The sequence below is a fragment of the Podarcis pityusensis genome (assembly GCF_964106645.2).
Source record: "Podarcis pityusensis genome assembly, chromosome: 1".
NCBI classification, from domain to species: domain Eukaryota; kingdom Metazoa; phylum Chordata; class Lepidosauria; order Squamata; family Lacertidae; genus Podarcis; species Podarcis pityusensis.
This window is the reverse complement of record NC_138028.1, coordinates 39,093,313-39,120,867: the sequence shown is the minus strand read 5'-3', so window position 1 is coordinate 39,120,867 and position 27,555 is coordinate 39,093,313. Positions and strand designations below refer to the sequence as shown.

Here is a 27,555-nt window from a genome sequence, read left to right as displayed (position 1 = left end):
TTTTGAAATGGGGAAGTGCAGGTTGAAATGTACAATCCTGTAGAGAGCAAAGCAGAAGGCAGATAACTTAGTTATGGATTCTAGCCTTTTTAATATATTTGAACACTCTTAACAGGGATTTCGTTCTTGCAAAGAAGCCAGTGAGACCTTTTGCCCATGTTGTCTGTAGCTACATTTTGTATTTTTTTATATATAATTTGTCTCGAGGAACAGATTTCCCCCTTTATTTTCTACATATTTCTTCCCAGTCACGGGCAGTAAGGCTGTCAATGTTTGCTATTGTGAACATGTTTACAGGCCTTGGCAAAAAGGTGGTATATAAATCCAGTAAAGGTAAAGGTCAAAGATGGTTAAGTCCAGTCAAAGGCAACTATGGGGTTGCGGCGCTCATCTTGCTTTCAGGCCAAGGGAGCCAGCGTTTGTCCACAGACAGCTTTCTGGGTCATGTGGCCAGCATGACTAAACCGCTTCTGGCACAACAGAAACCAGAGCATATGGAAACGCTGTTTATCTTCCCGCTGCAGTGGTACCTATTTATCTACTTGCACTGGTGTGCTTTCGAACTGCTAGGTTGGCAGGAGCTGGGACAGAGCAACAGGAGCTCACCCCATCATGGGGATTCAAACCGCTGACCTTCTGATCGGCAAGCCCATGAGCCTCAGTGGTTTAGACCACAGCGCCACCCTCATCCAGTAGTGCTGGCCATCATGGCTATTTTTTAGCTCCCTTGTAGGGAGACAGAATGCCAGTGAAAACCAGGTGCTCAGAATCACAAGGAGAGAGAGTGCTGTTGCACTGCGGTCCTGCTTGCATGCTTCCAGCAGGCATTTGGTTGGCCCCTATGAGACCAGGATGTTGAACTATATGGGCCTTTGCCCCCTGATCCTGCTGCGCTCTGCTTATGTTCCTATTCTCCTTCTTCCTTCATGGATAGACTGCCTGGGAAGGGTATGTTAAATACTAGTTTACCTGAACAAGATAAACAGAATTTAGTTATGATAGGAATGTAGGGATCTACTTGGACACTAAAGTAGGTGTGTATACTGACACCTTAAATAAGAAGTTGCAGATCCTTCTCCCCAATCCCATCCCCCTGCCCACACAGATCCACTGTGTGTATGCATGACTGATGCGTCCTAATATTCAAAATTTGCAGCTAGTTGGGTTGGAGATGAGAAAACATGTATACCACCCACCTCAGCACTGTCTCTCCCCCATGCCTGGTGAGGATTTAATTATTATTTATTTAATTTTATGATTAAAAAACCTATATTCCACCTAATTAAAATAAAATAAAATAAAGGCAGCTGGGAAATAAAATAATAAAGAGACAAAACCAATAATAATACCCAAATTAAACCCGATCACAAAATCAGGAGGTAAGAACCAAAAAGAGATTTAACAATTTCATCAAAATAAAACACCAGATTAAGCCAGAAAAAATATTAATCAGCTGAAGACCATTTTTCAAAAGCAACACATCATTGTCATTTGTCAAAAGCAATGGTGTCATGACCCTGGAGTCCAGCAGTTGCCTGCTACAGGATCACCGGCTAAGGAGGCAGGCTAGGTTTCTGGCTCTGAGCCTGAAGGTGGTGATCAGGGGGCTTCTTATGCTGAGGCTGGCAGGCAGGAATCCATTGAATTAGGTGCCACAACACCAGGACCCATAGAACCAGAGCCAGGACTTTCAGGCACACCTTTCCGTGGGCTGGAGCAACAGAGTGCCTCCCACAGCATGTTGTTGTTTGAGCATTGCAGAATGTTCAAGAGGTCATGAAACACAGGAAAAACCCTCTTCAAGCCAGTGGGTTGGCCCATTAAGAGACTCTAGTTCTCCCCCCCCCCCCAAAAAAATAGGGGTCTAAGAGAAGCTCAGGAGACATTAGAAGTCTGCAAAATCTGCTCACTCTGTAGTGTTTGTGAGTGAGCTGTGCTGCTAAAAGAACATGTTCAGAATCACACAGTTCCATATTTGTAATTTTAATATACCCATTAAAACAGGAATTAAACAAGCATACGACTCCTTGAAATTCCTCTGACTCATTCCATCTGTAGATGAGAACTGCTGCGGAGTTCAGAATTTTAATAATAGTAGTGTTAGTGCGGATGGCAACTGACTGAATGTCCAGAATGAAGGCATGGAATCTGTTTTTCAAACCATATATTGAGCATTGTTCATCTAATACGGGTTATCAACGTCAGTTGTTTTCTGGCAGACACTTAAAAGGCACGTGAAAGCTTTATTATCTGCCAGTTAACTTTTGCTCCCTGTTTCATATATTTTCAATAAAGAAGGGAATTTTAGTCATGCCAACTGAACTCTGACAAATGTGTGTGCACTTAGATGATAGATGGATCTTGGTCCCCGGGTGAAAAAAACATAACGAAGTTAGGAAGAGAGAACTGTGTTTTATTTGGTGTTAACATTCTTTACTGATTTGGCAGCCATGTATTTCTCTTGTAAAGAAGAGGCATTAGAATGTCTGGCGTGAACACTTCACAGTTCTTCCTCTGCCCCCTTCCCACTTTTTAGGCTTTGCCATTTCCCTCATGAAAAAAATTCTGTCAGATCACCTCTTTGTGTTGTAAGAAGTGCTGAAAGACTTACCAGTTAGGTCTCAGTGAACTGAAGCAGCTCCATCTTTCTGTTTAATGTAGAGTAGCAAATTCCAGATAAATATTTTCCAGTAGGTAAAATAATAATAATAATAATAATAATAATAATAATAATAATAAAGGGGGGTGGGAATGGGCTGGAATTGTTAGATCTGAAGAATTTCAAGCAGAATTAAGATAACTGCTAGCATCTTGAGCTGGATTAGCTGTTTGTGAAAACAAGTTACTTCATTTGAGGGCAAATCACATAACTGCTTGTAGCATGTATGTTTGACCCTAAGCTTCTCTTTCTTCTGACAGTTCTGTAGTGTAAAACAGTCTTTTTGTGAGCATAAGATACCTGCATGGAGGAACATATTTTTTTCTGCGCAGTTAGGCTAAAATTACCAATAGAGCATATTTTGTTGATATTCATGGAGCTTTCTATCACTTAAAAAAAAAAATCAGGTAGAGACCATTTCCATTGAATTCCTTAATAAGTATACTTCAGAGCTCAGCCATGCAATCATATTTCCAGTAGCAAGGAAAATACAGTTGTGTGGGTAGGTTGGTTGTTTTTTTACCATGGTTACACTAAGATGACTTCTTGACATTTAAAAGAGAGCAATTTAATACCTTGAGAAACTACTCGGGGGGGGGGGGCAGGACGTGCAAATGAAACAAAGTACTTAACAAAAGTTGGTGCCACTCAGTTGAACTAGTTCATATGTCACACTAAACCAAACCATGTAACATAACCTTGGTTACAGCTCGTGGTTAATGTGGACAGCGTTAAACCAAGAACCTGGATTTGGTTGGCATGATAAGCTCAGGGCACCAGCAAAAAGGGAGGAAAGTGGATGTGAGCTTCTTTCCCGGAGCCCAAGTGTTCACACTAAGCCAAAGTTAGTGAATCAGACCAACGTTACAGAGCCACTTTACATAATACAGTGGTACCTCGGGTTAAGTACTTAATTCGTTCCAGAGGTCCGTACTTAACCTGAAACTGTTCTTAACCTGATGCACCACTTTAGCTAATGGGGCCTCCTGCCACCGCTGTGCCACCGCTCCACGATTTCTGTTCTCATCCTGAAGCAGAGTTCTTAACCCAAGGTACTATTTCTGGTTAGCAGAGTCTGTAACCTGAAGCGTATGTAACCCGAGGTACCACTGTACATTTGTGCAAGTGCTTATCAGCAGTAATAGCACGTATTTTGATCCAAGGATCACAGTGATATATGGCATCTTCAGGCATTTGGGCCTAAATGAAGAATATGTAGAAGTCCCCACCCCCCACCCTAGTTTGGCATAAACACCAGTTATTGTTGGACTACAACATCATTCCTGTGCACTGACCCTGCTGACTGAGAGTTAGAGACTAACTACACCAGGAGAGACACAGTCTCCCCCATCCCTGATTTAAAGCATTTATACCCCAGTCGCCACTCAGAAAGGCTCTCAGAATAGTTTACGTATCAATACAAACAACAAAGTCCTTTCTCTCAAACTGAAATCTACAAAAGGCATGGCACAAAAGGGAAAAGGAATGGGGAAGGAAAAAGAAACCAAGGGAAAGAGGGGGTTGCAAAGCAATGTCTGTATATCAGATTTCAGCCCCCTAAAAAAATAAAAAAATAGCAGTAGTTGTAAGAAAAGTTTGAGAAATGTGAGAATCAACATGAATGTAAGAATATGAATCAAGATCCCCTTCTGTATGAAGGCAACATTTGGGAAATTGGGAATAATCCTTTAAATTCCAACAAGCACTAGTTAGAATAAGAGATATCTTAACACTAAAATAAAATGTTAATGTTTTAAATCTTAAGTCTTATTACTTTCAACCCACCAATCCAAGAAGCAATTTCCAAGCTTTAATGTAACTGCAAGTTCAATCTAATTCTGGACAGTGGCACAGCTGAACTAATACCACTCCGCTATCTGTAATAGAAATATAATACCAACAGAGAGAAATAATCACTTCTATTGTTCTACCAATTAATATGTAAAGTGAAAAGCACTGACAAAAATTATAAATCCTTTGCAAAATCTGAAGAGAGTAAATCACTGGGATGATAATACCAAATCATCTTGAAATGCTATTATGGGAGGATTACACATGGTACAAATTAGAGATATTAGCTTTGATAGCTTCCTCAAAGGATAGAATGTCACATGATGGCTACTGGGCACCTTTAGAGAGAAACACAGAGGCTCTAGCTGTTGTATATATTTAAAATGTAATGCCCACTTCAGGAGAAAATACCTTTCCATTAGTGTTCTAACAAAGAACAAATCAGGGACACACACAGAGATGGTGCACGAGCAGTTGTGTCTTTGTGCACCCATGGATCCAAGCCATAAAAAGTTGAAGTTTGGCACACAAGTAGTCCAACACACCCTGACAAGTAGATGCTATAAAATGGAACCCTTTTGTCGTCAAACTTTGAAATTTGCCTTAACAACAGCAGACAGCTCTCTAGCAAAGAGCCAATCAAGGCATAAATGCTACAATTCAAAAAGTTATCAAGCTGCAAGGAGTGGGGAGAAGAAATAAATACTAGAATGCAAATTGTATTTATGTAGAATGTGTGGCATCTAACTGCTGATATGAGACTGGAACGGAGTTCTGCCCTTCATCTCCTCCCACTGTGGCTTGGGAACATAAATAACACTGTCACCCAGAAGAGGAATAAGGTTTGGAGCATGGAGCTGGGTGTGCAGAAATGCCTGTTGTACACTTGCAAGTTGTGAAACGAATGCAACCGTGAGCACACCTATTTGAAAACAAACACTATCGACGGCATAGCACTTCCAAGTAAACCTGCTTAAGAGAGGGATCAAAGTTTAATGTGTGTGTTTTTTGGCTTCTAATGATAGAAGTATGTTCTCTGTAATTGCAAGAGCTAACGTTACGGGTGAAATAGCGTGGGGGAAAATATGTTAAATAACTGCTATTGTTAGCAGCATGTGGTCACTTCTACATGTGCCTCTGAATAGGTGACCGATAAATTTTAGTCATTCAGTGGTACCTCAGGTTAAGTACTTAATTCTTTCCAGAGGTCCGTTCTTAACCTGAAACTGTTCTTAACCTGAAGCACCACTTTAGCTAATGGGGCCTGCTGCTGCTGCCGCGCCGCTGGAGCACGATTTCTGTTTTCATCCTGAAGCAAAGTTCTTAACCTGAAGCACTATTTCTGGGTTAGCTGAGTTTGTAACCTGAAGCGTATATAACCTGAAGCGTGTGTAACCCGAGTTACCACTGTACCTAGATATCAGAAGATTTCACTGTCTTGTATCTAAGCCCCACTACACCGATAGTCTGTGGAAAGAATAGAATTACCCTAGGTTGTAGCCATTGCTTGGGAACTGTTGCAAGGCCTTCATTGGAGCTTGGTTGTTTGTCCTGCTCTGAAAAGGGGAATGGTGTCAATTTAGTTGGGTTTGTGGATTGCAGCAGTAGTTACTACTTGGGTGCCTAAACTTGTGTCGATAACTTGTAGATATTTTCCATAGTCTACACAAAGATTTTCAAGATAATTAAATGTGGGGAGTGCATTTCAAATATGCTTTGCTTCCTTTTGCTTTGGTATTTATTTGCTGGCCACGAGTGTTTACTCGATATTGAAACACAGGAAGCATAAACTAGTGTTGTTGTTTTTCATTTTGGCTTATTTTTAATGCCATTTACAGATCCTGGAACTAAGGCCAGAAAAATGAATACTACCTTGTCTGTCTGTTCGTAGCGTAGTTATGCAAGAGTGGAGTTATAAACCTTGGCTGCAAACTAAATAGCAAACGGATTTTTCATAAGGCCAAAAATTACTGTGGAAATAATTTCTGAGATGCACAACTTTTCCCACTGCTCTTTTAGAATAACAAAGGAACTAGGTCAGGGAAATTTAGGATATTTTAGAGTACATACAGTATTATATTGTTTGCCAGTACCTAATTTACAATTACAGAGCTCCATGAATATTGAAATGATTCAGCTTCCCATTATAAATGTATGTGGCAGTTTGGTTGTTGATCAGTTTATGAAGTTAATGCAAATGAAACTGTCTTCCTGTCAGCATTTGAAATATATAATGCAGTCATGTTGTATATTCAGGGACAGGCCATTGACAGTCAATTAACAAGTTTGATTGGTATGTCAACTCATTCTTTTGAATTGTTAATAGTATGTTAATAGCATTCATTTCTTTGTGCAGTCCCATTTGCAGCTTCACAGTTACAGCTATTTTTTAATAATTCTGAGTAACCTAAAATAGTGCCTTAATAATAGATTATTAAACACCTGTCTGGTGTAGCTTAGGGAGGTTTTTCTAGACTGGGAGTTTGCAGTGTATCCCTTTGATATTCAAATCAACAAATGATAGCCTTTTTATTCAAAACGTAAGTTCTTTTGATGGTTAGCTTGTTAAGAAATATTCAGCTCCAGTCTGACCTGATCTGGTTTCCCATGGAAAAGATCTGATGCTGTTTGAAGGTTCATAAATGTAATGCCAATGACAATTTGTTGTTGACGTTTTGCTGCCTCAGCCTTCAGATGCTACTGGTTGATGTGCCGCTTTAGCTTCACCAAATAATGCTTGCAGGTAAATGATCTTCTGATTTATCAGATAGTTTCAAAGCAAAGAGTTCTCTTCTGTGGTCTGTAGTCATGGTTTTTCAGGCTTGGAGGGGTACTTTAAAAGGCACATCAAAGTTGACAGTTGAATCTTAAGGCAAGGAATGATGGGAGATGGGAGAATTGTGGGAATATTTTTAGTGAATAACATATTACCGAGTGTTTTGAAGACCTTCAAAGGTCTATCAAACCAGTTCCCCATAGCAGATTTATTTCCACCTTTTAAAAATATATGGGATACACAGGTTAACTCTCAGTTTCCTGGGTAAGCTGCTGAGCTATTGACATATATATGTTATATGCCAATGTTTTATACAATACATTTCTTGTTCAGGCATTTACTCACCTGCTTAAAAATTCCCTATAGCAAAACTTCAAGCACCAGTTAAATGAAGACACCAATCAAGCCTTTTCTTTGAATTAATTTAGCTATTGATTTACAAAATCAGAATGACTAGATTGCAAAATAAGCAATCATATCACTCTATTAACTAGCAACTGTAATTCCTAGAACATTTATGTTTTGGTGTTTCCCTGTACCCCATCATTGCTTTCATTTCTTTTTTATAATTAAGATGTCAAAATTCCTGGTTTGTTTATTCTAAAATAATTACCATCTAGGCAAAATCATCCCAATACCAAGTAAAATCATGGTATGTTATTGGAACCACTTACGATGACAAATGTTAGTTAACCACTTTTGTGACATAGAGTTGACTTTATCTACTTCTAAAGGCTGAAGACAGAGGTGTTCTTACTCATCTCAACAGGCTGAAGAGGCAAGCAGCTCTGTACACCTTGATAAATCTTGCCCATGCCAATTCCTTTTCTATTAATAGAAATGTGAAAGTACCAAGATGCCACAAGTATCAAAATTCAGATGGCTTTAGATCACTCAGGATTGCAGGGGTGATTCTGTCAGCTGGATGGGATGGGGAAACTCAGCATAAAGTGAGAATTGGTCCTGAATAGTTGAATGCCAAAGGTGCAGATTAATGCAGAACCTTAATTTGCATTCACAGTCACATTCACAGGGTAGTTTGCACTTTCCCCTCTGGGGGCATTGGCCAACTGTGCAGGAGATCTGAAATGTGGTTGCTGATTCCTTCCATGAATTTCTCCACTTTAGACTGCAGATGGCTCCCAAAGCTATGGTGCTTCATTATTTGGAACCAAATTCTTTCTGCATAAATATATTGTGAAACAATTGTATACTGCAGTAAAGTCCTGCATAGTACGTGATTGGTAGGTTTCCACACAACCATCTAAAGAGCACTGGTGTAATAAAATTTGGGCGGCACTGTTTATGTAAAAACATACTCGGGAAGGCTGATGAAAGGTGGCTTAAACAAATGAATCATCCTCATTTTGAAAAAAAAAAAAAAGTATTACAGCACCATGGTCTCCTTTATTTCCAATGTGGAAGCCCTCTCAAATTCTAGACAGGTAAATTTGCCTACACTTCTTCTGCCAATGATGTCAGATACAGCGAGATAGATGTCTCATATGCATTATATACTATGGATTGTAATCAGTGTGTTTATTCCTTTAACGATCTTGGAAGTGTGGCAGTAGCAGTGGTGGGCTTTGTGTCTGTTGTTCCCTGTACCTTCACAGTCTGTTGGCTTTAGGGAAATATATTCATCTGACCCTTTTGTTATTTTGCAGCTATGTTTGAGAAACGTGATGTTTGTTGTACTTACTGTTAAAATGTAATAAAAACATACTTTAGAAAGAAAAAGGAATGTGGCCCAAAAGCTCCATGACAGCATTAGGCGTAGCTCCCATCTCACCTGAGATGCATAAAGTAAACTTTCTGCTCACAACAAGCTACAAATGGAGACCCTGAAGAACAATACTGCAATAACTGATTATTGTCACTGGATTTCAAAATACAAAGCATAGCTTTGTGTAAGTGTAGCATCCTAAGGGGAATTGTGTTCTGTCTTTCTGCTGCTCCTGTAGGTAGTTCTTGAGCTAATTGTTAGTGGCAAGTACAAAGCAGCAAGACCACCTGTGTGTGTTTTGTTACACTTACACTTTCTGCTTAAACAACCTTGCACCTGAGTTTCCCTAAGAAAGGCTACTGTGTTCATTTAAACGAAGCTGAATAATCCTAGCCATGCTCTTGCACTCATGTCCTGCTTTTGGGCTTCCCATAGGCATCTTGTGGGCCATTGTGGGAACAGGGATGCTGGTCTTGATAGACACTTTTTCTAATCTAGCAGTGCTTCTTGTGTTCTCACTATTCGGTTTGTAAGGCATTGTGCTCTGGGTCTGCAGCAGAGAAATTAAATGAAATGTCATTGACTACAGCTCACTTAACAATCAAGGAAGCAACTGGTGTCTCAGCATGCGTATTGTCTAGAGCTTGGTGGTTCAAGGTCAATTCTGGACTTCCTTTATCCCAGCTATTCATTTTTCTTTGTTATAGTGCAGCCTCTGTGCATCCATTTAAACAGCTGGCAACTGTGTCAGCCCCTTTTCCTTATCACACCTGTCTAAACAGCAGAGAAGGGAACAAGGGGTCAGCACAACTCTGCGGTCCATGTGAAGGAATGTTGCACAAAAAGCTTTGCGCAAAGTAGTGTGTTGTCTTTTTGCTAGGACTGCTTTTGGCACTCTGGGATTTGTCCTAACGTGCCGAACCAGCTGCATGGAATTCTCCCATCTGGATGAGTTCTAAAATTTAGTTAATCCTTGACAGAATCATAGAGGAAACCAGAGTTCCAGCTGGTATGAATTTGAAAATGTTCCTTAAATACATAGTGTTACCAAATGATATTTATCAAAATCTAACCACTTCTAACACGACGTGTTTTAACCTGCACTGACCTTAGTTTATATTCTGTCTGTACTGGGTGCTAGGGAGATGTGGAACTGTTCCCCACACTAATCTGTTCAAGGATTTCTAGTACTCTGCTTCCCCTTTGAGAATGGTCAACGTTAAAGTCAAACAAAGTTGTAGCTTGCTGCCTATCTCATCATTCTCCCCAGTCAGCATTTTGAAAGAACCAACGTCTGCGAGAGACAGATTCTTGAGTTAGCTTAGAGAGTCAAGTGTCTGCTGGGAGAGAGCATCTGACTATGAGAATAGTGTGTCACACTGTTAATGTGTTTCATACACTGTGAATTACTGTGGTGTGATGTACTGCTTTCACCTTTCTTACAGAATATTTTGGCTGCCCAGCCATCCCTCTTCTGTTTATAATCACACTAATTTAGGGAGATAGTTGGCAGAGTAAAGACAGGTAGGGAATGGCAAAAATCTAACTCATTCTTCATTAAATTTTATGACTGCAATCTCAAGTCTCCTTGAATGCCAAGTTTCCTGTATAATGTCACAGCCTTGAATGGAAGTGTCAATGGAAACTTCAGTTTAGAAATTTTTGGTCAGCTATCCTTGGCTTTTTTATTGTAGCAATCCTGAAGTAAAGGTTTTAATATACGGCGCAAGAAGCCAAAGTTTTCTTAGAAGTAATTTTTACTGTTCAAGTGACAGAGTTATATGAGATTCTAAGAATGAGATGTATGAATGGGAGACGCTAAAAGTATATATACATCTCTCTTTACAAATGATATTATCCTATACAGAATATAGTATAGTATTATTTTCGTGCCATGAGCATTTATATATTTCTGAGGTTCATTCTTGATATGAAAGTTCAAAAGCCAACACCTAAATATTATTTGCACCATGTTCTATTATTTGTTTCACTTTCTGTATGCTTGGTTCAGTATAAAAACAGGGAAAATAATGAAGTTGGTGCACTAACACTCATTAAAGGGCTTTTGATCCAGCAGAGACATCCACTAACAGAAGAGGAAGGGAGGTGATTTTGTTTTTTTGCCAGTTTTGCTCTACACTACAAAACTTTTCACATCACCAAAGTGATGTCTTAAAATGAACCTGATGGAAGTCACATAAGGTCTGCAGAATATATATTCCATATGATATATGCTTCCTTTGGGCAATGATCCATATTGTCTGTATTCTTCTGTTAGCAAACATCAATTCAGTAAATAATAATGATGACATCTCACAGCATTCAATGCACTTCTTTGTCTCTGTAATTCCCCCTCCCCCTTCCATAGTGGGCACATCTTCAAAATATGATTGTCATTATTAGGTTCTCTTAGTCATTAGCTTTCCTCTTAAAATCCTTTCCTTATCAGCCAGGACCTTCAGGGGCTGCTTTGTTCCTCTGCTATAAATTCTCTCCAACATCATCTGGTTCTGAAGTCTCCAAAACTGGAGGCTGTAATCTATTATGTCCATCACCTCCCTCCTTTTTATTGTGATGTCTTAAACATAAAACCAGTAATCCAGTGTAATAATATGGCCAGATTGCTGTCCGTTATCACCATAGTTATAGGTCACTTTCATCTTTCTACCAGTTTTTCTTCCATCCTTACATGTTTTCAGAAATTTTATGGAGTTGGATTTTGTTCATTCACCCATCAGATCTCATATTTTTGTCTCCAGCTGGCATTTCTAACCTGTCTAGAGCCTTTGGTATTATTTCTCTTTTCTCATTTATGTTAATAACACTCTGCAACTTAGTGTGCTCTGTGGATTTCATTAGTATGCCGCTAATCCCATCTTCCATTGCATTAATGAAGATGTTAAACAAAATCAGACCTAGCATCAATCCCTACGGCACCCCACTAAACTCCTGTCCCAAGTTAATATGTTGGGATTTTTCATTTAAACTTCTCTTATTCCCCTGGCTAGTTAAAAAATGTTTATATCCATGCTGATTTAAATTATTTTCTTCAGTGATTGTATCATATACTATTAAAATCCAGAAGCTCTTGCATTTCTTCTACTCATTAGTTCCAGAATTATATCTTAACGTGCTGTCAAGTCTGACTAGCCTACTATTTTATTTCTAACACTGAATTCTTTATGCCTTAATGTAGTTGGTACTCCTCTTCTCAGTCTTCATTGTCTGTTTAAAAATTGGACACATTTATTTATTTGTTTAGACTGAAACTTTAATTAATGTTTATTTTCATTTGTATATCACTCAGATCCTTTAGGAGGAAGTACACACAGCCCTAATTATGCTTTAAAACTTTAGACAGTTTATAGATTCTGCCTTAATTGGTTCTGTAGTGTTTAAAGTCAGGTTGCTTAGTAAGTGAATGGGATCAGTGGTCTTGCTTTTTTGAAATAATGACTTCTCACTGTTCTGTCATGTGTCACTATGTTTTGGCAGAGAAAGACTTGGTGCATCTCAGCTGAGCAACTTAAAGCACATTCCATGCAGATATATGTAACAGCACCTTGATGGCTTTTTTAAGGAACAGCGGCTTCTTAACAGATGTTTAGGAGTGGAGAGACAGGGTATGGGTGGTGGTATTTAATTCCTTCTGTTTTTCCATTACAACTCTCCAGCCCTCCATGGGAGTTCCATATAGGGACAAAAGCATGTTTGGAATCCTGCAAGGGAATAAAATGGCAGCCAGGTATGGTGGAAGATCACCCTGTCAACATGAAATAACTTATGGAATTCACTTTTGCAGTCCAGCTCCACAAAGAATTGGATTGTTAGATGAATCAAAGTTTAATCGAGGAATTACCCAGGGAGTAAGGTTGAATAGCATTAACGTGTATGACTGGAAGCCACACTGTGTCTTGAGTTAGAATCTGCTTTTGGAATGTTTACTTTTGTACTGAACTTGGTGCTGCATGTAGGTTGGGTTTCCTTTATGCAGCAGCATGTTGTACCTCTGATAGAACAGATCTGTGCACTTATTGCTTTCCCTGGATCACCGCATATCACTATGAGCAATCAGCTCTGGTCACTCTTAATTCAGATTCAGGGATATTCATGTGAGTTAATTTGATTCATGAATTTTAACTGAAACACATATATTTCATATCAAAAGAGACTCAAATGATTGGGTCAATTCACATGTAACATGGTTTTGAGGACCAGGAGCACACTGCAGGATTGAACAATCTCTTGTGGGTCCCCCACTCCCATGCTCAGATTCCTTCCCTCTGTTTCTTGTTTAAGCAGACCAGTGCTTGCCTGGTTCAAATGCAGTAACAATCTAGGAAGGGAAGGAATTGAAGCAGAGGAGAAGGGTCCTAACAGGCCATCAGCACTTTCCAGTTGAAAACATTTCATACAAACTGACCCATAGATGTGAATCAAAAATATTTAGTAGAAAACCAGTTTTTTATATTGCATGTCTAATGAAAAACAATCTCCTTGTTTTCCAAATATAGGACTGTTTTGGCTATTTCACAGGGAGAGGAGAAATGATATTATTCAGTTCGTATATCATAAATACAAAGCCTGCACGTGACATGCTGTGAATCTGTACATCTACCCCCCAAAAGCAGAACAAAACACAATAGCAAAACGGATTCACACATTCTTAAATTATTGAACATGCACCAATTATTTAAGTAAAAACTTTCTGAAAACTCTGTTTGCCCTGGAAAGTTCAATAAAAGATTCCACATTACCAAATGCAATTTCATTGCCATTAGCTAAATACGAGGGACGTAGGAAGAAGGAATTACCATATATTAAATTAAAGGCTCACCACCTTAAAGCTGTAATCCCTTTAGAAAAGATAATTTCTATCTAACTTAATCAGCAAGAGGTCTTTATTGCCTGAAGTTTTAATTGATTTAAACCCTCTATAAGGTCAGAGGTACACATGGCTGACCAGAGGCGGCCAATTAACACATTGTCAGTTGTGCTTATTTACCTTGACTGAACTGTAATGTAGGGCTATTTTTGGGGGAGGGGGTAATCAGTACTGCTGAATCTTCTGTGAACTTTAACCTCTTAAAGGGCAGCAGTCATTCAGATAGCAGCGTGCAAGAACAAAGGTTTAGTTTATTGTATATTGCCCACTTTTTATTTTAGAGACAGGTGAACCGGGCAAATAATATATATTGTCATTTAATGCCTTGGTTACTTTCGTTTCAGTTTATTTATTTTAAAATGCTGGTAGTGATGAGCCACTGTTAATAATGTAAAAAATTTTTTGATCATATAGCCCAGTGTATATCAATGGGCTCTATTCGATTAAATCCAGCAAATACTATTTGCACTTAATAATAATAATAATAAATTTTATTTATATCCCGCCCTCCCCAGCCGAAGCCGGGCTCAGGGCGGCTAACAACAATAAAACAGTATAAAAGTATAGCATAAACAACACTCTAAAATCATTCATTATAAAATTAATTAATTCAGGCCACGGGCAACCATTGGGCCAGAGTTCCGCGAAGATTGCCGAGGGAGGGAGTCAGGCTGTGCCCTGGCCAAAGGCCTGGTGGAACAGCTCTGTCTTGCAGGCCCTGCGGAAAGATGTCAAGTCCTGCAGGGCCCTGGTCTCTTGTGACAGAGTGTTCCACCAGATCGGAGCCACAGCCGAAAAAGCCCTGGCTCTAGTTGAGGCCAGCCTAACTTCTCTGTGGTCTGGGACCTTCAAGATGTTTTTATTTGAAGACCGTAAGTTTCTCTGTGGGGCATACCAGGAGAGGCGGTCCCGTAGGTACGAGGGTCCTAGGCCGTATAGGGCTTTAAAGGTTAAAACCAGCACCTTAAACCTGATCCTGTACTCCACCGGGAGCCAGTGCAGCTGGTGTAGCACCGGGTGAATGTGATCTCGCAGCAAAGACCTCGTAAGGAATCTCGCTGCAGCATTCTGCACCCGCTGGAGTTTCTGGGTCAGTCTCAAGGGCAGCCCCACGTAGAGCGAGTTACAATAATCCAGTCTGGAGGTGACCGTCGCGTGGATCACAGTGACCAGGTCAGGGTGAGAGAGGTAAGGAGCCAACTGCTTAGCTTGGCGGAGATGGAAAAATGCCGCCTTTGTTACAGCTTCAATCTGCGCCTCTATGGAAAGGGAGGTGTCGAAGATTACACCCAAACTCTTAACGGACGGTGCTGGCACTAATTGCGCCCCCACAAGAGATGGGAGTTGCCCCCCCAATCCCATATCGCCCCGTCCCAGCCACAGGACCTCTGTCTTCGAAGGATTTAGCTTCAACCGGCTCCCACGTAACCATCCAGCCACAGCTTCCAAACATCTGGTCAGTGTGTCTGGGGCCGAGTCAGGATGGCCATCCATCAACAAATAGTCTTAGGTCTTTCCATGTGTTTTGCCACTTAAATAGTCTTAGGTCTTTCCATGTGTTTTGCCATGATATTACTTGCCAAATCTACAGAAGCAACATCTTTATTTTAATACATTGCCTGTAAACCATAGCCTTTGTGTGAACCAGGCAAATGTGTCAACAAGAAGCAGGGAGTATGAAACTTCCATTACTACTAATGACTAGGTCTTAAATGTGACCCAAACTATGTAGAGCAGAGGTTTCCAAACTGTGTGTCGCAACACTTTCGTGTGTTGGCGTGTCGTGCAAATGCTCCCTGAGCTTCTCTCTCGGGGCTGGAGGGGTTGCTTTAACCTTTGGTTTGCTAGTAAAACTGAATTACTGTGCCGTGAAATGATACATGTCTAAAAAGTGTGTCACCAACATTGAAAAGTTTGGAAAGCTCTGATGTGGAGAGCTATGTTCATGGAACAAAAAGAGGCATGAGAAGAAAATGTTTTGCTGAAAAAGCATGTGTTGCACACAGGTGAGCAACATGAGTCTTTGCGGTTTGTTTCCATAGAGAATTTGCTGGTGATACATTTGCTGGATATGAAATATTGGTCAAGAAGACCTCGTTAACAAGGCTACTTGCCTTCACGTGTGGGCTACAGAGGGAAAGTTGAAAACTTATCATTATTTATTAAGTTATTTGGCGCAATATGTTGTGATAACTCCTTTTGTATGACGTTCATTAGAAAGTTCTTTTTTACCCCCATAAAAACTGGGATTACCTCCTTGCCAACAGTGTTGTTTCAGATACCCAGTCCACTGTAGACAGTTTGACATACCCCAAGGGATGTGACTGTCCCAACATGGGAGGCAGTTGGAAACCCTTCCACCCAGCAGTGCCTCCACACGCAAGTCTTCATGGTTGAAAGCTGCTCATTGACTGGGTAGCCCTGGCAGACTGGAGTCTCCATGCCAGTGTCCACCCAGAATATCTACTTGGACTGGTGAGATTAGGCAGGGAAGAGAAATGATAAAACAACAACTATGGAAGTGTACTTTGAGTTTATGGTCCCCAAAGCATCTCAAATGAGTTTGCTTCTGTTTGCTTCCTCCCAGACATTGACAGTCTGACCTGCCTCCCCCCCCCCACTTCCCCCAGCTTTCTGTTCCCCCACAGTACCTTTCCCTGACCTCTAGTGCAGGTGGATGGAATAGGTTGGTGAGCTGGACTCAGCATGGACTGCCAGTTCTAGTCTAAACTGGTAACTGAGGCACACTGTTTTTTCTGAATTAAAGCTTGGATCTTGCCTGTCTGAGGACACACTCCACAGTGCCCATGTGGAGGTACCGCAGCATTATATGACCCCAGAGGAGGTTGTCCATTGTGCCTTAGTGTAAGAGGCTGCACTGGCCATGCCATTTTGATGGGGAGCGGGCATGCACTCTTAGAGTGACTCTCAGACAGACTTGGAGACTTGGACACACCATCAAGCACAATTGGAATGCTCAGCTTATGAGGCAGAGAGACAGGCTGCTGCCATTGGGTGCTGCTTGGAAGGAGGAATGTTGATCTAAGTTCGTTGATTAATTTATTCGTATACTCTACCAGTTTCCCCAAGGCACACTAGAGCTCCCTAGTTGTGGTTTATCCCCCAAAAGGACCCTTCTGCCTTTTGTGGGGAATGAACCTTTTCTAGTCTGTCTTCACCTGGCCAAAACAAAGCTAGGGAGGCAAATGCTGGCTTCCAGAGAGAACTTTTGAGATTGGACAGAGTTGGGTTTTCCTAAAGCCAGGCACTGGTTTAGTTTAGGCTGGATTCATGGGCAGTGAGCAGTAGGCACATTTAAGGAACCTAGCAAAGCTTGAGGGATGTGGCTGTATGTGGCCAGCCATGATGTGTAAAGAATGAGAAAGGGGAATCATTTTCATTAATTGTGAGGCTTACTCCCCTGAATAAGCCACGTCGCAAAAGCTCCAAGGCTTTTGCCAACTCTGGCAAGGGAGGCCTTTCCACAACCAGCAATGGTCACCCTGGAGTCCCCACAGAAGTGCCATAAAAGAGTAGGAGGCAGTACACCTTGCCTTGCTTGTGGGCCTGAATAGATGCAGATATAAAGAGCTTTTTTAGTCTTCTGGAAGGGTTAACAATGCTACCTTTAGACTGGCCTGACCTTGTCTGCTTGGAAAAAGTGTCAAAGCTGATAAATTTACTCATACAATTTGCATATATTTAAAATGAAGCTGTCTGTGGAGGACCCCTCCTGATCTCTGCCTTTCTCCCCGTAGCTCTGGGACTATTGAGAGGCTGAGCCAAGTTGGCTGGAGAAGTTTCTAAATGGCCATTATCAACTCTGAGAGAGAGTAGTCCTTTATTTTCTTTATGTCATTTTGTGAGTGAAATGCTGCTTTTGCTTCCAGGAATGCTTCCAAATCAAGGCTAGGCAAATTTTAGCCTGGCGTCGTAGCCGGCTGTTAGTACTTTGTGTGTGCCCTGGCCCTTGAAGGGCAGCTATGAAAGTGTTACTCTACAGAGGCTTTCCTCTGCTGTCCACCTTAAAGGATATGTCAAAATGTGCAAAGCACCCGCAAAACATATTGGCACTTGCAACAGCTAAATTGGAAAGCCAGCACGGTATAGGGTTGGAAACACTGTAGACTGGGAAAATTCAGGTCTGCGCATCAGGCTACCAGCATCTTGAGACAGTCTTATGTTGCTTTGAGGTAGTCAACTAGACTGGTGTTTGGTCTCCAGCTGTTTTCAGACTACAATTCGCATCATCCCTGCCCACTGGTCCTGCTAGCTACAGATGGTGAGAGTCGTAGTGCAAAAACAGCTGGAGACTCAAGGTTGGGAAACACTGGGCTACTGGAGTGATCTAATATCACAGTGGAGATCACCTTGACCAGCTCAGGGAATCTGCTAGGCAACAAGGTGGGCACCACACCAACAGCCTCCCTAACCTGTCTCCATAACCCAACCACAAATGTAGGCTCTGTAGCACCACCCCTACGTGGAACAATTTCCTAGTGCTAATAGAATTAATCGTGATGGATTATTGCAACATGTCTCCTCCAACACTTGCGTCTAGGCTGGTGCTGTGCCCAGGTAGGCAAAGCAGGATCAAGTCAGCCCCTTCCCCAATTTTCCTACCCAGGTATCAGTTATGCACCCCAGGTAAACCTTATCATCCCACCCTTCCTCAGTCATGCCACCAGCTGCCAGCCAATGGCATGACCATTTCTGGTGGGCACCCTTCATCCTGCCTCATTCTCTCATCCTGACACATTCTCTCAGGACGTGCCCACAAAGTTCCCTGAAGACAACCCCACTACACCTCTCACCGTCCCCTCCATCTTCTCACTTGGGCAAAACCCCTTCCCACCACCTGTCTATAGTCAACTACTGGCCTACTGACCTTGCTTGGTGGTTGCACAGATTGAAAGTGTAGGGAAAACCATGTAGACTATTCTGGGCTCCTTAGAAGAAGGTATGCATATATAGATGAAATAAATTAATAGTGCATGTTTTGGATACAGCACCCCCTAGCGTCAATTTGTAATAGGCATGCAACTGAAATAAGTAACACCTGAGAAGCCATTTTGTAAAAAGTGAAATCTGAATTGGCCTTATACCTTATTCTGGGCTGTGTCCAGAACTGCAGCTCTGCTCCTGCAACAGACTTCCAGTCAGGCAATGGCATTTTCTTACCTAAACCACTGAGTTGTGTGCTTTTCTGTTACCTTTCACTTTGCCATCTTAGAATTTGTAAAGAGACAACGTATTATTTCAGAAAGCAAGGAAGATATATCAGAATTGATGCCAAAAGTTATGCCAGTTTTCTTCAAATTGCTCTTAAGATTTGTTTACAACTTTTGGGGGGGGGGGGCATTATATGGGTTAATTTTACCAGAAGTATCCAGGAGACTTTTAAGACGGTGTTATCTTGGTACATATTTCAAAACACTGACAGATATTTTATCAGTAATTAGTATTCATATTATGTCTCAAACAATCTGTTCAAGAATAGGGGAAATGAACTGGTTGAACAGCTCTTTCAAACTGATAATTAATGTTCGGGGTGGGGGGTGTATTTAAAATAGAGGTCAAACAGGAAGTTATTTTTTAGTGGAATAATGTAAATGACCTGCACTGGGGATTCGCCTTGTCTATTGAGTTAACTTTGGGAAAAAACCCTTCTTAAGAAATATATCACCCTTCCAAATAATTTCTTCCTGGATTCATTGCTCATCTTGTCAATATGCCACTTGATAGCTGGCTGGACTCCCTTGTTCAATGGCACATATTTTTAAATAGCACACATCCTCCCTCCCCACTCCCACACATACAAAGACCATTTGTTCTTTTTAACAAAAATATTAATTGCATTTCGTTCTCTTCCATTTTTTGGGTTATATATAGCATGCAAAACAATATTTTAGACATCTTAAACAACTTAAAAATATAGTTGATGGGTGTCAGTTGATCTATTATATTTTCTCTTTCCCGCTGCCTCCCCCTCTTCAGCTGCTAATCATAGAATTCGATTGCCAAATAGTTTTAACATATTCTTCCAATAGCTACATGTGTGAGTCTTCTGTGAGACACAGGCAGTATTATAAGGACAGATTTGGAGTTGCATATGGGTTTGTCACATGGTTTGATTGCCATGTCTTTGAGGACATCAGGTTGTGTTTTTTTTAACACACACACACACACACATTCTGCAAATAATTCCCCCAAAATAATTTATGCTAAGATAATTTGTATTATGATACAATTCCAAGTGCTGATCATGATCTTTATAGCCCATTATGGCTTGAGACCATAATTTCTGAAGGGCTCTATTACAAACGAACCTTCTGGCCATTAAAGGAGGCCTTTACCTATTCTGTCTTCCCCTGGTGTCCATTTGTATGGGGACATGGGGAAGGATTTTCTTGATAGCCATGTGCAGGGAGGCTCATTTTTATTATTTAATGGGACTCTTACTCTATGACTGGGAGTTTGAGTCCAACAACATTTGAAGACAACACATTGGCTACCTTTTACTCTAGTCTCAAGCCTGTTGGAGCTTGAAAGGGGAGAACAAGCACCTTGAATCAAGTCTAGAAGTGAACTGGTAACTAGTAAAGTTGGTGCAGGATAAGTGTAATGTAGCATTATAGCTTGGCTCTGGTGAAAGCCCTGGCAGCTGCATTCTGAAACAACAAATGTTTCTACACCATTTTCAGAAGCAGCAATCTATGTAAATTACAATATATTAATCAAGCCTGGAGGTGGCCAAGGTGTAAGTGACTGATGCTAGATCCAGTTTCTCCAGAAAAGGGTGTAGTTGGTATATAAGATAATAAAACAACGATAAAAACTCTAGGCTGTTATCATCGCTACCACAACACGGGCATCCAAGAGTTGGGCTATACTACAACTGCCTCAAGCCTGTCAGATAAGGCAGTAAAGGTAGAAAAATAAGTGAAATGTTATTTGTTTATACCTCAGTTCATATGAATATTGTGTGAATGGAATTTGCATAGCTCATTTAAATTAAATGCAAAGTAATGCTTAATCTTATGCAAATTTTGCAATATATGTGTATAAAAAGTACACAAATCACAGACAAATTAGCATTGCAAAACTTTTCAACCCTAAACACAACCAATGGCTCTTTAAAAATATTTGTGAGATTGTCTTATTCGCTGAGGGAAGGGAGGGGAAGAATTACTGTTTGGAGCCAACGTACCACAAGGAATGATGGTGACCCTGGCGTGTCTGCCTTAAATTAATGAGAATTGTTGCTGACTAGAACATGTCACAGTACCTCCTCACCCTACCCCCTGTTTTGTGCACTTGCGAGTTGACAGGTTGTAAACAAATTTACTTGAAATGTGACACAATCTTTTATCGATACCTTGGAAATATTGTGACTTTGTGAGAGGTTAAATTTCCATATTTCTAGCCTTACCTGTTCAGTTCATTGCTGATTGGTCTGAAGGTGATTATGCTTACATGGACCTCCATGTATTAACTTTCAAGTTCCAGCTTATTACAGTGCTGTACTTTTTTATGATGCAGCTAAATCCCTGTCAGAAATGACCTTTACTCTGGTTTTCTTGCTTCTTTTGTACGAATGTTAAGAGATGATTTTGCAGTATCCTCTCACGGTGAATGTAGAAGACAATTTCACCACTTTTCTTAATGTTTCCCCCCCTACTGTTTTCCCTCTCTTCTAGGTGGGAGATGTTCTCTACTGTGCGGGGCAGATTGCCCTAGTACCGTGTACGATGCAGCTTGTCAGCGCAGGTGTAGAAGCAGAGGCCTTGGTTTCCTTAAGCCACGTTGAAAAAGTCCTCAAAGCCATGAGCCACAATGCTGAACTCCACCATGTACTTATGGCAAACTGTTATGTAACTGACAGCAAGTACATTCCTGTCGCTCAAGCTGCTTGGCAGAAGAAATTAAGAGAACTTAAAAAGGTATATGTAATATCAATTTTCGTTCCCCTCCCCACCTGCTTTGAAAATAACAGTTTGTTATTTTCCTCCTAACTTGAAGTCATATCAGAACATTCTCAGTGCATTTCGTTGGGGTTCAAGTAAGACGGATATAATAAGGTTTGATTGAGCTGTTTTGTTCTGGCTCATAAGTGGCTGTGCACGATTGAAACAGAAAATTGCTTAATAGAAAGATATATTCATCACCAAGTTTGTCTTCATCCCCCAAAGCAATAACTGAAAGAACCAACTCCAGCTGGAAACTTTTTGAAAAGTACAGTATTTAGTCAATGAGCCCATATCCTTTCTTCAGGAGGGTGGTTTAGTTTCTCATCATGCTTTATGGGTTCTGCACTTATTTACTTAGATAACTTCAGAGTTCATCTTTTGCTGACTACGTTTCATTTTATTCTGAAGAAGTTTTAAAGTAGTAAGTATCACAGTTATATACCCCTCTGGAGCGTGGGACAAAGGCTAGGTTTGTATCAGGAAGGGGAAATCAATGAAAACCACTCCTCCTTCATCACTGGATCTCTGCCCTTTCAGTCTATTAAGATTGAATCTTATGACATTCATAACAACTGGGTGTAGATATAGAGGGTTGGATCCAAAGGTTGTGCAAGCAGAACACAATTGTGCAACCCATCTTTCCACATCCCTCTTCTCCCTTGGAGCCTCATTAGAAGGTATTTACCGGTACACTCCTGGGAGGCTGCAGTTGAAGGAATTGGCACCAATTGTGAAAGTCTCGTCTCAGTAATGGATGAGAGCCAGTAAACTGCAGCTCAAACCAGATAAGACTGGGGCTTCTGCTGTTTATGGTTTGGTAACCTCTAAGTTAGATTATTGCAAGGCATTATACATAGAGCTACCTCTGAAGACAATTCAGAAACTTCAGCTGGTGCAGAATTCAGCTACCAGGTTGCTCACCAGGGCCAAACAGTTTGAGCATATACCTCCAAACCTGTCCCAACTGCACTGGCTGCCAATTTGTTGCCGGGCCCAGTTCAAAGTGCTGGTTTTGACCTATAAAGCCTTAAACAGCTGAGGACTGCATTTCCTCAAGGACTGCCTCTCCCAATATGAACCAACCTGGACCTTGTGATCATCATCTAAGACCCTTATTTGTTTACCTCCTTTCACCCATCTTGCCATTCATCTTCCCAGCTGAGTTATTCTTCCTAGCTGGTTGAGATGCTCGGACTCAACACCTTTGAACATCAGAGGTTGAGCCCCTATGTTCCCGATACACTGCCTGACTTCTCACTCTACAGCTTTCTGGAATGCAGTCTCTGCTGACAACCCAGACACACGCCATCCTGTTGCACATAAGTTTATTTTGCATCTAAAGCTTCCTTTCAGGCTTATTTGACCATGTATTTTAGAAAGTCTGTGGCGAGTCCTCTCCTCCATCACCATTCTCTAGGCCAGTGATGGCCAAACTTGGCCCTCCAGCTGTTTTGGGACTACAACTCCCACCACCCCTAGCCAACAGGCCCAGTGGTCAGGGATGATGGGAACTGTAGTCCCAAAACAGCTGGAGGGCCAAGTTTGGCCATCACTGCTCTAGGCCAACCCTGTGGCACCTGTAAAGGGCTTGACTCTGAAATAAAGTTTGCTGAAATAATAAACCCATCTTTTTCTTTTTAGATCATCTCTTCAGTTTCATCTGCAGTTTTTTAGCTGTCAAATGACTGTTTCCATCACTTACAAGCTCCATCCACCCAGGTCTTTATTCTTGTTGACATCTGCCATATCATAATTACTTATTGGGATGGGAGAGGAAACAAGTACAACAAAGATAATTATCATCATCATCATTTTGCTGTAACTGCTATTGCTTCATACAAGCCGAAAACTGTTCTAGCAAAATAGCAGTACATTTCCCACCACTATTGTGTGTGTGCACACAGTACCAATTCAGCTTAAATAATGGTCAAATACACTGTAAAAGTAAAAGTAAGCTGAGGATCATCTCATGAAGTTTAGATTTACAGAGTTTAGAAAGTTAGTGTTTCCCTTTATTTATTTATTTATTTATTTAAGATGAAGTCATTTAGAAGTGGCATTTTATGGCTGCAAGGTATCATGTCGTCATGGTTTCTAAAATAAACTTCCGGAAAATCTTTAGAAAGTGCTCCAGTTACCGAGCTTACTTCTGTTATTATTTTTGTCCTGTGGTGTGTTGATGCATATGGTCATACTGAAAATTTAGGAGTATCCCCTTGGCAATGGACGCATACAACAGTCAACCTGGAGAGATGCATACATATTCACAGAAGAGAGAGAAGGGCAATAGAAGAAAGTTCAGGATCCCAATCCCAGAAATTGAGTTAATTTTCACATGCCCATCAGGTATTCACAGCTTGCAAGGCTCTTGGATCAATCCTACTCAGTATAATATAATTTAAAAATAAACACAGCATTGAAGATAGCCATCTGTATTCCTTTCACGAACCTGCATTTATTATTATTATTATTATTATTATCATCATCATCATCATTATTATCATTATTACCCCGCACATCAGGCTGGGTTTCCCCAGACACTCCAGGCAGCTTACAACATATATTAAAACAAAATAAAAACATCAATCCTTAAAAACTTCCCTAAACAGGGCTGCCTTCAGATGTCTTCTAAAAGTCCAATAGTTGTTTTATTTCCTTGACATCTGAAGGGAGGGCGTTCCACAGGGAAGGTGTCACTACCGAGAAGGCCTTCTGCCTGGTTTCCTGTAACTTCCCTTTTCGCAGTTAGAGAACCAGCAGAAGACCCTAATATCCATGTGAATATTGTTTTCTTTGTAGGGTTGTGACGTGTTTCTTGGCAGAGGCTCTGACAGCTCAGTGGTAGAGCATTTGCTTTGCATGTGGAAGGTTCCTGGTTTAGTCTTGGGTATCTTTAGCTAGGGCTTAGGGAGATTTCCACCTGAAATCTTGGAGAGCCACTCACTGCCAGTCAGCATGGACAAAAGTGAGCCAGAAGCTCTGACTCATTATAAGGCAGCTTTCTGAGCCCTGTCCCAGGCCTAGAATTTCCTCTTCTTAAAAATGGTTTGCATTTTCCTCTACTGAAAAAGAAGTAACAATGTCATTATCTAGCATGATGATATTATGAGTGATTTTTGCTAACTCATTCCCTGTAATTATCAATATAAAGAAAATAAACCATATGGGTTGTAGTCCACTTATTTTGGATGGGACAGATGGCATTATTGATGGATGGAAAGATTCCAAATGTTTATAGTATAATGAAATAGCAGCAACTAGTTGCAAGAGGTCATTCTCATTCACTCAGGCATATTATTGAGTTGTGGTTGAACTCTATCATTTACTAACAGCTCTTTAAGGACACTGCAGAGCTGTGTTACATAAAGGGCAACTCTGTGAAAAACTCCCAAGATTCCTAGGTGTGGTGTTGTTGTCCCCCAGCTTCAACTAATTGTCTCCTCGTTGCCCTTTCCAGACAAGTGACCAGCTAATGAAATTAAGTGCATGAGAAGCTAAATGTGATAGCATCATCACACAATGTGTAATGATACAAAACATGGTGCATTGGGGATGATGGCACGCGAACTGTCTCGTTTCACACATAGGCAAATGTGTAGCATAAATTCTTTGTCTTCTTTGGCGACCATACATAGGCTGCAATAAATATAACATTTGGTTTTGATATGGAAGGCAGTGGTTCTAATCTTATTTATTGTTTTCTTTTGCTTTTGATGGGTGTTGTCTGGAAAAGCAACCTAATTTATTTTTTAAAAATAATAATCAATAGATAAATAAATAATTTTCATCAAATAATGAAACTCACTGGGGACTCTTGCACCAGTCACTGAGCAATTGCCTGTCCTGTTTGTCAGAAACTTTTGCATGATTCAAATTACAGTTATAATTCACGTCATACTATTAAAACTGCTTCACCAAGCACTTCTGTATGGAATCAGATTCCAAGGAAGGAGATTTTGACTAAACATCAGAAAGAACTTTCTGAAAGTAAGAGCTGTTTGACACTGGAATGGAATATGATGGATTCTCCTTCACTGGAGGTTTTTAAGCAGAGGTTGAGTGACCATCGGTCAGGGATTCTTTAGCTGTGGTCCCTGCATTGCAGGGAGTTGAACAAGTTGACACTTAGGGTCCCTTCCAACTCTACAATTATATGATGCACAAAAGCCAGGTCAGATCATTCTGTTTTTGTCACATAGAGTGTAACGAAAACCAAAGGTATTGGCTTTCTTTTTGCATGAAAAGTGGTGTACTAAGAAAACAGTGATGATTATTTGGGATGGTGGCATTGGAATCACATTCCACTATATCTGGAAAGCCTGGATAAGTTGGAAGTTATTTCCTACCTCCCTTTATCCCCATCCCTATGTCACCTCCCAGCTGAACTGCTGTTTCTCCTGGCCTCAGAGAATGTATACATTGGTGGCGGCGGCTGCAGCAGCAAGCAAAGGAAGGGATGAGACAGGAAGGAGCCAAGCAGGGAGGGAAATGGATGTAGCAAATCAAGATGGGGGAGCCAAGGGTGAGGATTGGAACATAGTAGAACCAGGAATTGGGCAGGTGGTGAATGGGTGGGATGGCTAGGGAGTGGGAGCCGAAGAGTAAGAGGAAATGGGAAAGAGGCTAGGCCCATCTCTTCACCTGAAACTACAAGAACCTCCTGGGGACAATGCGGATCTCTTAGACTTTGCATTGCATCCACTCAATCACTGTATCCTTGGAAGAATCACAGAACAGCAGCAGAAAAATTAATCACGTTCCTCTCCTTTTTAGAAAATCTCTTGTGGTTATATTAATGTAGCTGGTCATGCTATTGAGGGGAAACCAATTAGTTTGAAAGATATTGCTATAAGCTTCTATGAGGTCCCGTATAAATTCCATTGAAAAGTTATAGATATAATTAGCTAGTATCTTCTGCCATATCAGGATTGTGGCATTTATTCTGCATTGAAATGTTGTGTATGTTCATTGACTCTAGCATTTAAAAAGCAAGATTCCTGTGAGCTCATGTACAAAACATCCAGTAAGGGTGAGACTTTCATCTTGTGTCTTACAAATTTCATTTCCCAAGGGCCAGAATTAAAAAAAAAAACACGCTTTTGTATTCTTGTGAGGTAATTATAACGTAAATATTTAACACAGGTCACACTTAGATAGAACTCTAAATGTCTTTGGAATTGCTGTGCCTTTTGAAACTGGTCCACAAAGGAACATAAAAAGATTGTAATGCTTTTAAAAAAGCAAACAGATAAGAATAATCAGGGGAAATAGGTCAGTGAATTATGCTATACATTTTGAGAAAGCTGCATAGATTGCAGCATTTATAATTGAACATAGTCACTGAAAGAACGATGAAATGGCGCACAATGAAGGACATGGCTTAAATGGCTTTAACTATAGCCTTTAAAAAATGTATAAAAATGCATGAGATTAATACATGAGAGACAGAAGAGAGTGTTTGGCGGGAACAAGGTGAGGATTGATTCGAACTCCCCTTTCACATTTGTGTCATCTTTATTTCAGTATTATTTTTATTGTAAGAACCTTTTAATTGTACCCTGCTTTCCTAAAGTAGACTAAGGATAAGCCAGATAAATAAACAAAACAATAACAAAACTCATGATTACCAGGATGAATAAATACTGTATTGTATCCTGAAGGGCAGCATGGGTGGGTGGAACTCTGAGCAATAGTACTAAAGGGGGAGGGTATACCTGTGGCAAGGTCCTGCTTTCCAGAGTGGTGCTG

General features: G+C 40.6%; 1 protein-coding gene across 1 annotated transcript in view; it reads left to right on the top strand.

Annotated features, from left to right (window-relative positions):
- The window catches only part of DPH6 (diphthamine biosynthesis 6), a 240,207-nt gene that overhangs the window by 141,493 nt on the left and 71,159 nt on the right, over positions 1–27,555 (top strand). Inside the window, exon 13 of the mRNA XM_080980137.1 lies at positions 21,538–21,780. Coding sequence (XP_080836263.1) covers positions 21,538–21,780 — 243 coding nt within the window. The remainder of the gene's footprint in view (positions 1–21,537; positions 21,781–27,555) is intronic.